The 13,135-nt window shown below is 52.1% G+C and overlaps 1 protein-coding gene across 1 annotated transcript in view; it reads left to right on the top strand.

The window, feature by feature from the left end:
• Window positions 1-6,412: 6,412 nt before the first annotated feature.
• Window positions 6,413-13,135, top strand: part of COL9A2 (collagen type IX alpha 2 chain) — a 49,269-nt gene continuing 42,546 nt past the window's right edge. The window contains exons 1-4 of the mRNA XM_019512244.1: window positions 6,413-6,484; window positions 8,671-8,745; window positions 11,669-11,704; window positions 11,804-11,866. Coding sequence (XP_019367789.1) covers window positions 6,413-6,484; window positions 8,671-8,745; window positions 11,669-11,704; window positions 11,804-11,866 — 246 coding nt within the window. The remainder of the gene's footprint in view (window positions 6,485-8,670; window positions 8,746-11,668; window positions 11,705-11,803; window positions 11,867-13,135) is intronic.

The raw sequence follows: 13,135 nt of genomic DNA, 5'->3' as shown, positions 1-13,135 counted from the left end.
TGCCGCAGCTTGGCCACTCATGCAAATGGCCAGCAGCACTTGTGAGATATCAAATGGGAAAAAATGTCCTAGTTTAAACCCAAGGTAAAAATAAGCAGTGAGAAAAAGAGTAGCTGAGGGTTTTCTTTTTAGTAAAAATGCGTGTGTTATAAACACAAGCTTTCCAAATCCCGGAGATCTCAATGTGAGGTGCTAAGTGGAGTAATTAAAAAAACCGCACTACACAAGAAGTAGCAAGTAACAGAGCAACAGTGTCAAAAAGAAAAAAAAAAGTTTGCAGCAGTAGATGAGATGATTGAAATGATCTAATGCTTCCAAAAGTGACACTGATCCCAAATCCTTACATGTACATAGTAATACGGACAAAATTCTGGTCGCAAAAATTAAACAAATATTGCAATGGCAATAATAAACTTTACAGGAGCCAAATTTAGGTGCTGTGGAAACAAGATGTTCCTAAGCTTAAAGCCAAGAGAAAGATCTCTCATTTTTGGTTTCCACAAAATACCAAACCCTAAGTTGGTATCTTTGTCTGAATGTAAGCATTTCCCTGCAGTGTTTGGAATTCACACATTACTTTTTGTAGTACAGGAGTAGACCCGACTGGCAACGAATTAAGTGAAACCCTTGCCTATTCCCTTATCCCAGCTGAAATGCAAAAGGTCGGCAACAATAAGAACAAAAAGCAGCTTAAATGTTTTCCTTGCTCCCCCGGGTCATTTATTTTAGTTATTGCTCATTTACGCATTGGGCTGGAAGGGACCTCAGAGGTGATCTAGTCCATCTTTGACTCTGGATGAAGCCCCCAATATGCATTGACTTGCAGGGGGAACTGGACCTGTGACTGCTCTCCATGCTTTTGAAAGCCCTTGCCTTGAACGTGAATGCCTTTGAGAGTCTTGCTTGCTTGGAACTATCATAATTGGTAGACATAATCCTGCAAAAAACATTGGTTTCCCAAGGTATGAACCGCAGCATAAATAAAAGCTTTGGAGAGATACTGAAGAGCCAACTGTAGAACAGATTCTCGGCTGCTGCAAGCAGGCCACAGGTTTACACCAGGCAAGAATCTCATCCTTCTCTCCGTGACATCAGTTTGCGTTGACGTACATCCACCGACGGCCATGAACTTCCTCCTAACTTACCTTGATGCAAAGTGATCCAGGGACAGGACTTTTTGGGAGACGAGCTCACGCAACTCAGAATATCCATGAGTTAACTTGCTCTAGGCTTGAAGTGCTTTGTTGCCCTCCTTATCCCCCATGGGACAGTGATGAGGAGGAAGAAATCGCTAGGACGAATCTCGGAATTTCCCACAATCATACTGAAAACATTTCATGATCTGAGATAGGTGGCTGCTGGGCTGGGAATACCAAAATCCTCTCCGAGAGCATGGCTATGCTAGAGGACACAGTGAGCACTTGATTTCATTCGTTCCTTCAGCTTCTTGGAGCAACAAGGGGCTTGACAGGAGTTGGTGAGTTGTTCCACTGAACTCCAGCGGGTTTCACAGGCGGACTTAAGTCTGGGCTGCACAGGGGCACAGAGGCATTCCTCGGCCATAAACGGGCTCTATTCTGTTATAGAAACTCCTTTATAAATGAAGAAAACTCTCTGCAAAGTGCATACATGACACTCATAGTTCAACACACAGGTCTTTGGTTTCTCTGTTACTCTACCTGCTTGCCTGGGGACACGACTATCCCTCATTGCTGTGCTGAGCAACTAGCCTCACAAATGTTTATCCTCACTCACCCTGTATATTAGTATAAATGGGGATCTGAGGCAGAGAGAGACTAAGTGACTTGCCCATGGTAACACAAGGAGTCTGTGGCAGAGCCCTGAAAGGCTCCATTAGTCTCATGCTTTTCTCACACAGCCGTCCACCTTGATTCAGATGCTCTGGAGGAATAAGCAGCTAAAAGATGATCCCCTGCTATCCCTGCTGCTCAAAGTGAATAATTCATTGGAAACTAAGCTAGGAGTCCAGGGTGACTGGCAGTTAACTTCAGGGCAGACTCTACCTCTTGCTCCATCCACATCTCTTGCCTGGGCTATCAGCAAGCCATCTAAGGTGCAGCAGATGCTGCTCCGAGGGTCCAGTTCGGATGCAGACAGTGCTATGTGGAGCCTTGCAAAGGGAAACGCTAGCTGGAAGCTGCTTTGTTGCACACAGTAGGAGGCTTTGGCTGAAAGCAGATAAGCTGAGATGTAACAGAGGCGTAATCTCTCGCTGCATGACGGGATGGTTTCTCCTTCTCCCAGACAGGGCAAGGGCAGAGTGGGGCTGACCCTTGCAGCTGATTATCAAGAGAAAGCCACTGCGGTTCCTCTGCTCTCTGCTGCCCTCTGCCACTCTCCTTCTCCTCCTCTGCGCAGATCCGTCTTCGCCTGGTCCTGCTTTCTGAACAGCTGGATTCAGAACTAACTTAGATTGGCAGCTCTCCAGCAGTGCTGAGATTCAGGGCTGCAGGCTGTCTTCTGCCCCGTCGGCTGGGAGCCAAGGAGATGCCCAAACCTGGCTGACCACCGTGGCAGGGGGCTGGCACTTGGCTTTATGTATGTACACCCTGCTGTACATAAAGCCAAGAGACACTGCTTGGCTTTATTAGTTGGTCTAATCAAAGATGTCATCTCCGGACTGAGAGTCGTAGAGTTTTGCATTTCTGCTTGGCTTTATGTGCATCTTGCTGTAAAGAAATCACTAGGACGAATCTCTGACTTGCCCACACACATACTGAAAACCTTTCATGATCTGAGATGGGTGTTTGCTGGACTGGGAATACCAAAAATCCTCCCGGAGAGCATGTTTAGTTATGCTAGAGGACACAGCGGGCGCTTGTATACGTGACGCCCGTAACACGTACATGTGATGAAAATGTCACGTTGAGTTTAATTTCTTGCAGTTTGTATGCCAAACCCTGCTTGCTTCCTTCCTGCCCCCCTCTCCTCCTCCTTCCTCTTTTGTTCATCTCCTTGCCTCTTGTATCCTGGCTTGAGCCATCTGAGGCAGGGTACGTCCCTCCACCCAGCGTTTGTTCAGCAGCCATCACACTGGGCCCCTTGGGCTGGGAACCCTGGGCATCGTTCTCATACAAATCTAAGCTAGGAAATAACAGTCATTGTTTATCAGATCCCCCCAGCACCTGCAGGCCTCAGCTGAGCTGTTGTGCTAGGTGCTGTACAGACCAGACACACTGTGGGAGACAGCTTGGAAAAAATGTACATGTGTAATAATTAATTATAGAAGGGGGAGAGGTGCTTGGACCTGACCTAGCCGCAGTATAGTCACATCTGCGAGGCTCTCAGCAGGGCTAATTAGTGTGCTGTGCCGCACAAACATTGCTATGCTGCTTCTGGCATGGGGGCCAGTGCTGAGGCTGGCAACCTATAGTCTGCGGTCTGTAAGAGATCATAACCAGACAGAGGTGGGACTCAGCAGGGATCTGGTGGCAGAAGGAATTGGTAGCAATCAGTGGCATTGATGGCAATGGAAATGCTCGTGGCCAGGTCAACCTGCAGAAAGGTTGCTGCCCCCAGAGCTAACGTATTCAGAGCCAGGGTGGGCACTTCTGCATGGCAGTGCCCAGCACGGTGCAGACATAGCCCCATGTCCCCAGAGGGGCAGATGCCGAAGGCTGCAATCCAGCCCCAGGGTGGTTCCACACTGGAGGGAGGTGAAAGAGGCCGACCTGTCAGAGGAAGGGTGCTCGTGGTCCAGGGAAGGGATGTACAGGATATGTGACAAACCTGTGACATGCTGCCTCATGGTCAGAGCTGGAGACAGGTTATGGGCTGGGTGAAAAGGGTCAGTTTTAATGTCATCAGGGGTTGGTTCATGTGTCAGCCAAAGCAGCAATGAGCCCGGCTGATATCAAGGCTGCAACAGTCATGAGTGGAGCCCTGAAAATCATGAGATTGCTTCACCTTCACATTGGATCTGCCTCTCTGCTTCCCCCTTTCAGAGCCTTTAAGCCACGCTGGCATCTGGGATCTAGCTTTTCTTGGCAGCCCTGGTGATACGTTTCCAGGTGATATGTTTCCTATGCTTAGAAAATGACAGGAAAGATCCCCAGGGCTCCAGGAGCTGAGGACTTATGAAGGACACCACAAAACTTGGGATGGAAGCTGACACCCACTGAGTTTTCCTGCATGGAGGCCCAAGGCTTTCAGCCTTGACAGACCATCGTTTTGACCCTCTGGTGGCAGGCTCTCGGTCTCTGGGCACGACAGGGTGAAGCAGAGCACAAGGGCAGCTCTGGGCAGCTCAGCCTGATAACAACCCCTATGGTACCATGTGGGGTCTGTGACCCGTGCATCCTCCTCCTTCCTGCAGAAATCAGGCCTGTCCCTCCCTCCATTAAGGCTTGGTGTGTATGAGCACTGGGTGAATTCTTAGTTTCAATTCTCCCCTGCTTTTACCAGCCTCACCTGGAATCCAGTGAGCAGTTTTTTCATGCTTGTCTGGCAGCCTCCCCATGAAAGAGGCCTCTGCTACTTTAGTCCCCACAATGTTCCCCTTCTGCCTGGCTCAGTCTGGCCAGGCAACGGCTTGATGCATCTGGTAGATGGGCCAAAGATGCAGAATTTGGCTCTGCCATGGGTTCAGAGGCAGTGTAAATTAAAGGTGAGATCTTGACTAGGGGCTGGGTTTGGAGGAGATGTTGTAGAAGCCTCCTGAGACAGCAGCTGCAGTGATGGCAATGCCTCTCTACGCACTGGCGTGTCACTTGGAGCAGTGACCTGCAGTTCTTATGTCGTGTCAGCCACAAAGGAAGCAGGAGCAAGCAGAAAGGCCCTTCCCGGTGTTAGATCCAAGCCACAACTGAATCCAAAGGAGAGGAACGTCGAGGCATTTGGGTCTGAGCATCGCTGCAATTATAAAAATAAATTGATCCTCTGACTAACGTCTCGCTAGGGCTGGATTTGTGCTGAGTGGATTTCTCAGGGCCTCAGGGTTACACTGCATCTCGAATGCAGAGCCTCCCACCCAGCCCGGGGGTCAGCACAGACCCATGGAGGGGAACCCCCACCTTGCTGGCTCATAGGTATTGCAGCATCTCACGGTATCAGGCTATGGTTGGCATTGAAAATTATTTTTTAATTTCATGTCTCAGGCCAAATCAGTTCTGAATTCTATCGACGGAGCAGAGCTCAATTGTTCAAGTCTGTATGGGGCTACCACCAGCAAGTATCCTGTCGCCCAGACTTCAGCCTGGGGCTTCAGATAGTCCCACATGCAAGGCAGGCATCCGGCACAAGCCCTAAGTCTGGAGGCCTTGGAGTTCAGATGCCGACTAGCTTCGCTTGCCCCCAGCCAAAAGGCTGAAAGTGCAAGCTAGTGGGAAAGCTTAAGAGCAATCCCCCATTGCCATAAATAGTGTAGCTGAGATCCTCACATCTGGAGGCTTTAGTAGACTTTCGCAGGGGTCAGCCTGCCTGCAGTGCTTCACTCTCAACTGCACCAAGTCATTCAAGGCCAAGAAGAAGGGGATCTCCCCTGCTGGGTAAGTAAAACCACCTTGACCCATAAGTTCATAGACTGTAAAGCTGGAAGGGATCTCAGCAGATCATCGGGTCCAGCTCCCTGCACCAAGCAGGTAAGACAACTGGGGTCAAGCCACCTCAGGGTGGCTAGGGTTGGTACTGAGAAAAAGAGGGGGCAGAGCACTCTTCCCCCAAGTTCTCTACCCCCAGGTATTTGGTGTGGGGGCAGGACTGGCTATAAACCCCCTACGTCAGGGGTCAGCTCCCTTTAGATGAGGCAGGCTGAATTGACAGCGCCATGCATGTGACCCCCATACAACACCACAAAAGCCCCCTGCCGCCAAATCGCTGCCGATATCTGAGCTCCTTGGCTTGGATAAAATTGCTCAGCAGGCTGTAAGCTGCCTTCCCCTGCCCTACTCCCTCCCCCACAGCACAGGTACTTTCCTTAGAGGCCTCATGCTCGAGGGCCAAATGCAGCCCAGCCTGCTGAGCTTGCCTGGTGTAAAGTCATCTTGCACCATCCAGCACAGCACCCTTAGCCCTGAGCGTGCTCTGTGCTTGGCTGTTTTTCGGGTTAGTGCCTCTCCTCTGTTGCCGGCTAGGCTCCTTCCTGCAGCTTGGGCTGCCTGAAATAACTTTCCCTTCACCTGAGCCATGAACCCTAGCTGGCCAGCCCTGGTCTTATGCGACAGAGGGAGTGAAGGGGCCTCACAGCCAATCCCTCTGCCCTCACCTACTGAGCCGCTCCATATTCATGAGCCTGCCCCACCTTCTCCCCTCCTCCAGGCTGCAGCTGGAGTCTGCCCAGCTGTTGGAGCTGGAGCTGGTACATTTGAAGGCTGCCTGGCTGTTCCTGGAGCTTTAGCTCGCAGAAAGGAGCAGGGACCGCGCATCGCTTCAGAGGCAGCCAGAAGTCCTGACCATGGCCGGTGCCCGGGGTAGCCTGACGCTCTGCCTCGTCCTCCAAGCCGTCTGCCTGTGCCTGGCCCAGATTGTAAGTGTGCTCCTTTGTCTCTTTGCACACCCAGGTTGGGATGATGTGGGGAGGGGGGAGAGGCAAAGGGCCCCTTTCTGCATAGTTTCTCCCCTATTTGAAAGTCTCTTGAACCCCTGGCTACAGGGATTGGCTTTCGGATTCAGCACCTAACCCAGGAGAACCCATCTGGGCCCCAATACCATACTTAGCTGGGATCCCCCATCTTCGCTGGCCCCATTTGATAGGGGGCTTTTGAGCTGAAATACCTAGTCCTCCCAGGGAGGGGGTTGACAGGTTTTCATCCAGCAAGGAGGGTCTCACATTTCATCCCCTTGGGGAAGTGCCTTAGAGGGGCACTTCTGTATTGTATCTGGGTGCTGAGCTCCATCAGGTATGCAGGAGAAGGGCTGTGGCCAGGCCTGGGCTTGACCGCAGGGCTTTGCAGAGGGACCAAAGGCCTGTGTGGGTCCAGAGATCTTCGCAGAGAGGCCTAAGGTGAATACAGCCCATGGCAGGATGATTTCAGGGGACTCTTCACCTCCCTGGAGGAACTTGTGCAGCCAGAAGCATTGCAACAGCAGAAGAAAATGTGGTCCTGGAGGTGTTTTAAAGAGTCGTGGATCAAAGTTAGTACTGGTAGGATGAGGTATGCCCTCTACTCCCTGCCCCAGTCTGAGTGCTTTATTCCAGCAAGGGCTTTAACCCTCTGAATTGAACAACAGTCCTCCAATGGGGGCATCAGCACAAATCAACTGCAGTTAAAAAGCGTGGAAGGATGAATTTTAAAAGAAATTTCCCCAGCCGCAAACGGAGCAGAAGATGGAAGAGCCAAGCAGAGGGCAGCCTGGCCAGAGCCCTGCTCACTTGCACCGAGGCACTTCGGGGCTACCCAGAGGTTTGCAGGTCCCTGGACCCACTGCGAGAACCTGGCTCCAGTCGACATCAGTGAGCCGGGCAGGGAGCTCTCCAAACAAAGAAGCATTGGGAACTCATTTGTGTGGGACAAAGGTGCCTATTCATGGGGCGCTTCCAGGAAAACTTGACCTCTTCCCTGCTGGGAGGCTGGTGTTTTATTTATAAGGTTTGTTTGGGTTTTTTGCTAACAAATCTGCACAACCAAATGTTCTGCGTGCTTTCAAATCAGTGAGCCCTGAGAAGTAGAAAACACATTCCCAAGCCATCAATGACCCTCTTCCATGCACCCAGTTCATCTGCTTTTACTTCCAAGGATCCCTGGACTGCCATCCGGGTTCTTAGAAACTCTTTCCTTCTCCTGGCCCCATAGGCAAGCAGGGTTGTGGACCAGGCTGTATCTGCAAAGATCGCTTGGCTTGAGCTAAATGGTCAGGGTTGTTGCTGAAAGGGCGGTGTAAGCAGGGGCTGGCACGACTGAGCTGTCTAGGAGAGTGCTAGGATGAGATTTGCAATGTTGACCAAGGGATTCGGACCCTCGGTTCCCTTAAAATGATCGCAGTTGGGCCTCTAAATCCATCTCAGTGGGTTTGGGACTCTTGGGCTCACTTTTAACCCTGGATCAGGCAGAGCTGAGTGGCAAAAAGGGAGCTTGCTTTGAATCTTGCTCTTAAGGTGGGGGATGTTTTTTGGAGATTCAGGGTTGGGGGGAAGGGGGTCCTAATTCTGATGTCACTTATGGGTCTTTAATTTCACTGCTTTCCATACTCCTGATTTTCATGGGTGCGTCTGAGAGCAGAGTCAGACCCTGGGAATTACTATACAGAGAAGGGGAAAACACAGCCCCTGGTAAGAAAGTTAGGGAATGAGGAGGGGAAGCCAGGAACAGATAGTGGATTTCCTTGGGGCTCTTCATAACTCCCTGCCTGAAGGACACAGTACTCCAGCTGCTTCCAAACTGCTGCTAGGACTGGAGGACTTAAGGACCGGACCTTTGTAAAGGCAAATGGAGAAAGGGGGAAGCAGCTGAAACATCCCCCGTCCGGAGCTGTCTGGTCTGCACATCACGTCTCATGGGGCGCCGTTCCCAGCTCCCTAGGGAATGGGCCCGCAGGGGGACAGACACCCCATGGCAGCAGTTGGCTGTCCCACGCTAAGAGCCCACATTGTCGGTACTAGTCCTGCTAGAGTCTGCATGAGCCCTGCTGCCTGTCAGGGTTGTCAGGTCTGGAAGCCGTCACCGTGATCCTCTTTCTGATGGGGGGCATGTGCTTCTCTTTCTATTTCCGTAGCAAGGTCCGCCAGGAGATCCTGGACCACCAGGGCCCCCGGGTCCGCCAGGAGTGCCAGGATCTGATGGCATCGATGTGAGTATGCAGTTCAGTCCAGAAGCCTGAGCTGAGAAAGTGGGAAGGAGGAGGGAGGGAGTCAGGCATAGATACAAAGCGGGGCATTGTGTGTAGGCTCAGAGTTGCAGTTCTCAGCTGTGGGCGGCAGAGGGTACTGGAGCACGCACTTTCAGCGCATGTGGTTTTACTGGGCTGCTTCTGCAAAGCCCTATTTATTCCCAGGTCAGGGAAGAGGGTCAGGCCTGATGCAAGCTCCTGGAAAGTCCGTGCGTGTCCTGCTCTCAATGCAGGAATCATCGAGCACGGCTCTTAGGCTGGCGTTACACGGGGTTTGGGTGGCGGGGACGGATCACTCCCCACATGCCCTATGTTCTCGTGCTCTTCTTCTGAAGCATCTGCTTCTGGCCGCTATCAGAGGCAAGGTCTTGGTCAGACCCAGACTCTTAGGATGCTAATGGTCACAACTGAGCTTGCAATCAGTGAGTGCCAAGACACAAACCCTATCAAATTTTGCTCAGTGGACACTTACCCAAAAGGCGGGATTGTCCCAGTTCTCTGCAACCCCCTCCTTGCTGGCTCCCCTAGCTCCTCTAGGGCAGTGGTGGTCTCTCTCTCTCTGTGTTGTTGCCTCTCCCAGCATAGCAGGGCTCTGATTCTGACTGAGGCTTTTGGGTTATGCTGCAATACAAACAATGGACCATTCACTGTTATGGCCTCAAAGCCAAGAGACTTGTGGGGTTAGGCCTCCTGGACCATTTCCAAACATCCTTGGCAAGGGGGAAAGCTGCCAGAAGCTGGGACTGTACAGGCCATTGCTTCTGGGACACATATATACATACATAATACATATACATATATAGGCAAAAGTGCCAGGGTTGCATTAATAAGTCGGCTTTAGAGAGGTTCTGAAGATCCTAGCAGATCCCTGTCTGCATCCTTGGGCTCTGAAATACCTTTGAAAACTGGACCTAAAATGCCTTTTGTGGGGGAAATTTTGTGGTTAGTAATTCAAATAACACTTTTGCTTTCCCACTTACCCTGGCTCTGCCCCTTAGAGTCTGTGCTAATCTGCTCAGGATGGTAGTGACCTATGCAAACCTCTCTGAAATGCACTGGAAAAGGATCAGTCCAGAGCAAAGCCACCTCTGTCCAGCTCCCAGCAGAGAGCCCCAGCCTGGGCCTCTCCTGCTAAGGTTGCTCCCAACTTCCAAGAGAAGGTCCTATAGGATCAGGGCCCAAGGTGAGAAGCAGAGATTGGGTCCTAAGGGAGGAAGAAGGGGTGGTGAGGATGGTTCTAGCCCCAAGGGATCTGGATCAAAAGCTGCAATGGGGCAGACAGGGTTTAGCAGGGGTTGGGGCCTGGGTGTGGGAGGGACCAGGATGCTCGTGCAATGGGGTGATCTCTGGCTGAGCAGATTGGAGATCTTTGCTGGACACGTGGCGTCTGAGCGCGAATACCCGCCAGCCTGAGACTCGCTGGGGTGGAGCCTGGAACCTAACCAGCCCTTTAAGGCATCAAGACCTGACCTGTTCTCTGGGCCCAGCCCCATATGCCCCATCCCTGGAGAATTATCTAGGGTTATTTATAGATGCAGCAACCTTCTCCTTTTAGACCACCCCATGGGAGCTGGGCGGAGGGGCAGGGTTAGTGGTCATTAACAAGCCGTCCCTTTCCAAGGCTTGCAGTGCATTCAAGCCAAGCCTGGACAGTGATGCCAGCTGCTTGGGGCGTGAGTGCCATCTCCAAGGGGCCGGCGCTGCGCTGCCCATGTGCCTGCTTGGAGGGGCTCCATACCCCAATGCACAGCTGGTGGCTGGTGATGCAGCCTCTCTGGCTGCACGGCTTTATGAACACTGAAGCTCTGGTGTCCTGAGGGGCCTTTGGAGGCTTCAAACACTGATTGTCCCTTTCTGAGGGAGAGATGAATGAGAGGGGGAGGTCCTGCAGCCAGAGGTTGCTTGCTGCAGTCCTATCCCTGCAGGCTGGATCAAAAGGACAGTCAGGGTGTATCCTAACCTGTGCTTGAATCCAGTGTGGGCAGAGCCTTTAAATCCAGCCAGACCAGCAGTGTCCTACTGCTTAACACCCCATCCCCTAGGTATGAGGTACAAGGGAGGTCTGGGTGGTAAGAGCCAGTTGCAGTGGTTACTTTCCAGCTTGAGTCTTTCTCCCCCGCTCCCAAATTCCTTCTGATGGCTGGAGTGTCCTCCCCATCCTGTTCTGGACCATCATGGCATGGGTGTTTAGCAGTCGCCATGCCCCAGGGGTGGCTTCACAGCACGGGGACATGGAGGGATCGCTCTACGTTAGAGGTTTCCAAGTGAGCGGCTCCCCCTTCTTCCACTGGGGAGCGTGTCCTGGGCATCTTCCCTCCCAGAATTGGTGGCTCCATCCCAAACCCTGCGATGCACAATCCAGTGATATCAGAGCAGCATCCTGGAGATGCAGGGAAGCCCTGGAGATAAACCTGCTTTCCAGGAATGAGCAGGGGGGTCCCGGGTTCCTGCCCAGGGGTTCTTCTCCATGCATGTAGCACCCGGACAGGATGGAGGGTCGGTCTTGCAGCTCCTTCCCTGCAATACCTCTGCTCCCCTGGCCTTCCCCTTGCCATGGGCTTGCTGAATGCATTGGATCCCGGCTGAATTTTACACCAGAGAAATGACTTGGCACAGCTGGCCAGGTCCCTGTGCTGTGACCCAGACAGGGAGAAGGAGCTGTTCAGAGGCTGGACATGGGCCCTGATGGGAGTTTTCCAGCAGCATAGACCTGCCTCTAGTCTTGGGGTGTGGAGGTTGGTTCTTAGTCAGGCTGGATGTGTGTGTGCTCCGCACAGCAGCATCTCAGCATCTTGGCTGGGCCTGTATGGCCTTTAAGATCGAGAGATGCTGCAGAAACCGATGCCAGTTGCTGCTGATAACCCTCTTGTTTTCCCCCCCCTAGGGTGACAAGGGCCCGCCGGGCGCTGCCGGGTCCCCGGTGAGTATGTGGCCAGCCTTCCAATCTGCTCCCAACCCATTGCATGTCCAAGGCTTTCCAGAAAGTGGCTTTGAATTTGTCCAAATGCCTATTTTCTAGGGCTCCAAGGGGGAACCAGGACCTCCGGGCCCAGATGGGCCTCCAGGGAAGGCAGGCATTGATGTAAGTATGCGTGCCATGAGAGCCGGTCCTTGGGTGACAGGGCTTTGCCTCCATGTTCAGACTCCTCCATATATGGTTTGGCTGTGTAGACTTAGCTCTACCCCACTCTCATTGTCCCCTAGTATTGCACACCTGCCCTCTCTCCCTATCTCCGGGGACCTGTGGTGCTGTCCCCTCTCCCCCCTCCATTACTGCAGCCCTGGGCTATGCACAGTCCACACATTTTAACCCTTTCCTGAGTCCCAGCTTTTCTGTCCACTCCCTCTGCTAGACATACCCTTGCACCTCAGTGCTGTCCTGGAGAACGGGGAGTGAGGGGCATCTTTATCTGTTATCAGAGTGCATCTGTGTGCACTGGAATATTTACTGTTGGCTGGGGTGTGCTGGGATGTTTGATTTGTTTTGGGGACGGGATTACATTCCTACAGGGGTAAAAAAGTGGTGGGAGTGAGGGTGGATGCATGTGGGTATGAATGTGGGGTGCATTGTGTGTGCTAGCAGTGTCCAGCGGATGTCTGAGCATGGCTGGTGCCTGGGAGATACACCTCTTGGGTGTAGCTCTAACCAGGGATTCGAGTGTACAACTCAGAGTCAAAAATAAGCCTAATTAAACTGCAGGGGCCTATGTTTTGCCCTTGAAAGTGGCTTCATGCACCTGTTGGATTCATTCCCCAGCCCCTCTATAATACTAAATGGAGTAGTAGGAAGTTATTATAATAATGCATCCTCTTGCAAAAGAACAAATCTTCGCAGAGTGGAGCTGGGTTGAGCACAGGGCCTTTCAGACCGACATGGGGTTTAGCAAAGCAGCTGGAAGTAGACCTAACAGGGTGCATTGTTCAGCATCCAGCTGTAGCTACATAAGCCTCTTTTTAGTGAGACAGGCCCAGCTTTCCCCTGCGCTCTGCTGAGGTTCATGGAGTCCTTCCAGATGGATCTAGGCATGACTGTGATTAGACTCTGCTGTATATCAGCCCACCTCCCTGCAGCATCTGAGCCTGGAGTCAATGATTACCTCAGTAACAGCAGACGTATGAGCTGATCACTTTTCTAGCCCTTTATATCATTTCAATGTGAGCTCTGACCTGCTGGTATCAATCCAGAGCAGCTCTGTGTACGTGAGATGAGAATCCACCCAGTGCCCACACAGGGAATGTCCACGGGGCCAAGGTCTGCAAGACCAAGCCCTTTATTTGCAAATGACCACTCAGACCTCATCAGTTGTTGCAGCTCATTTGCTGTCCAAGCAGGAGGGAAAGCAGGGGCTGT

The sequence above is a fragment of the Gavialis gangeticus genome, unplaced genomic scaffold (genome assembly GCF_001723915.1).
Source record: "Gavialis gangeticus isolate Ggan-Ray unplaced genomic scaffold, GavGan_comp1, whole genome shotgun sequence".
Lineage (NCBI taxonomy): Eukaryota > Metazoa > Chordata > Crocodylia > Gavialidae > Gavialis > Gavialis gangeticus.
Note: the sequence above shows the minus strand (reverse complement) of the source record. Positions and strands in the feature narration are given on the sequence as shown.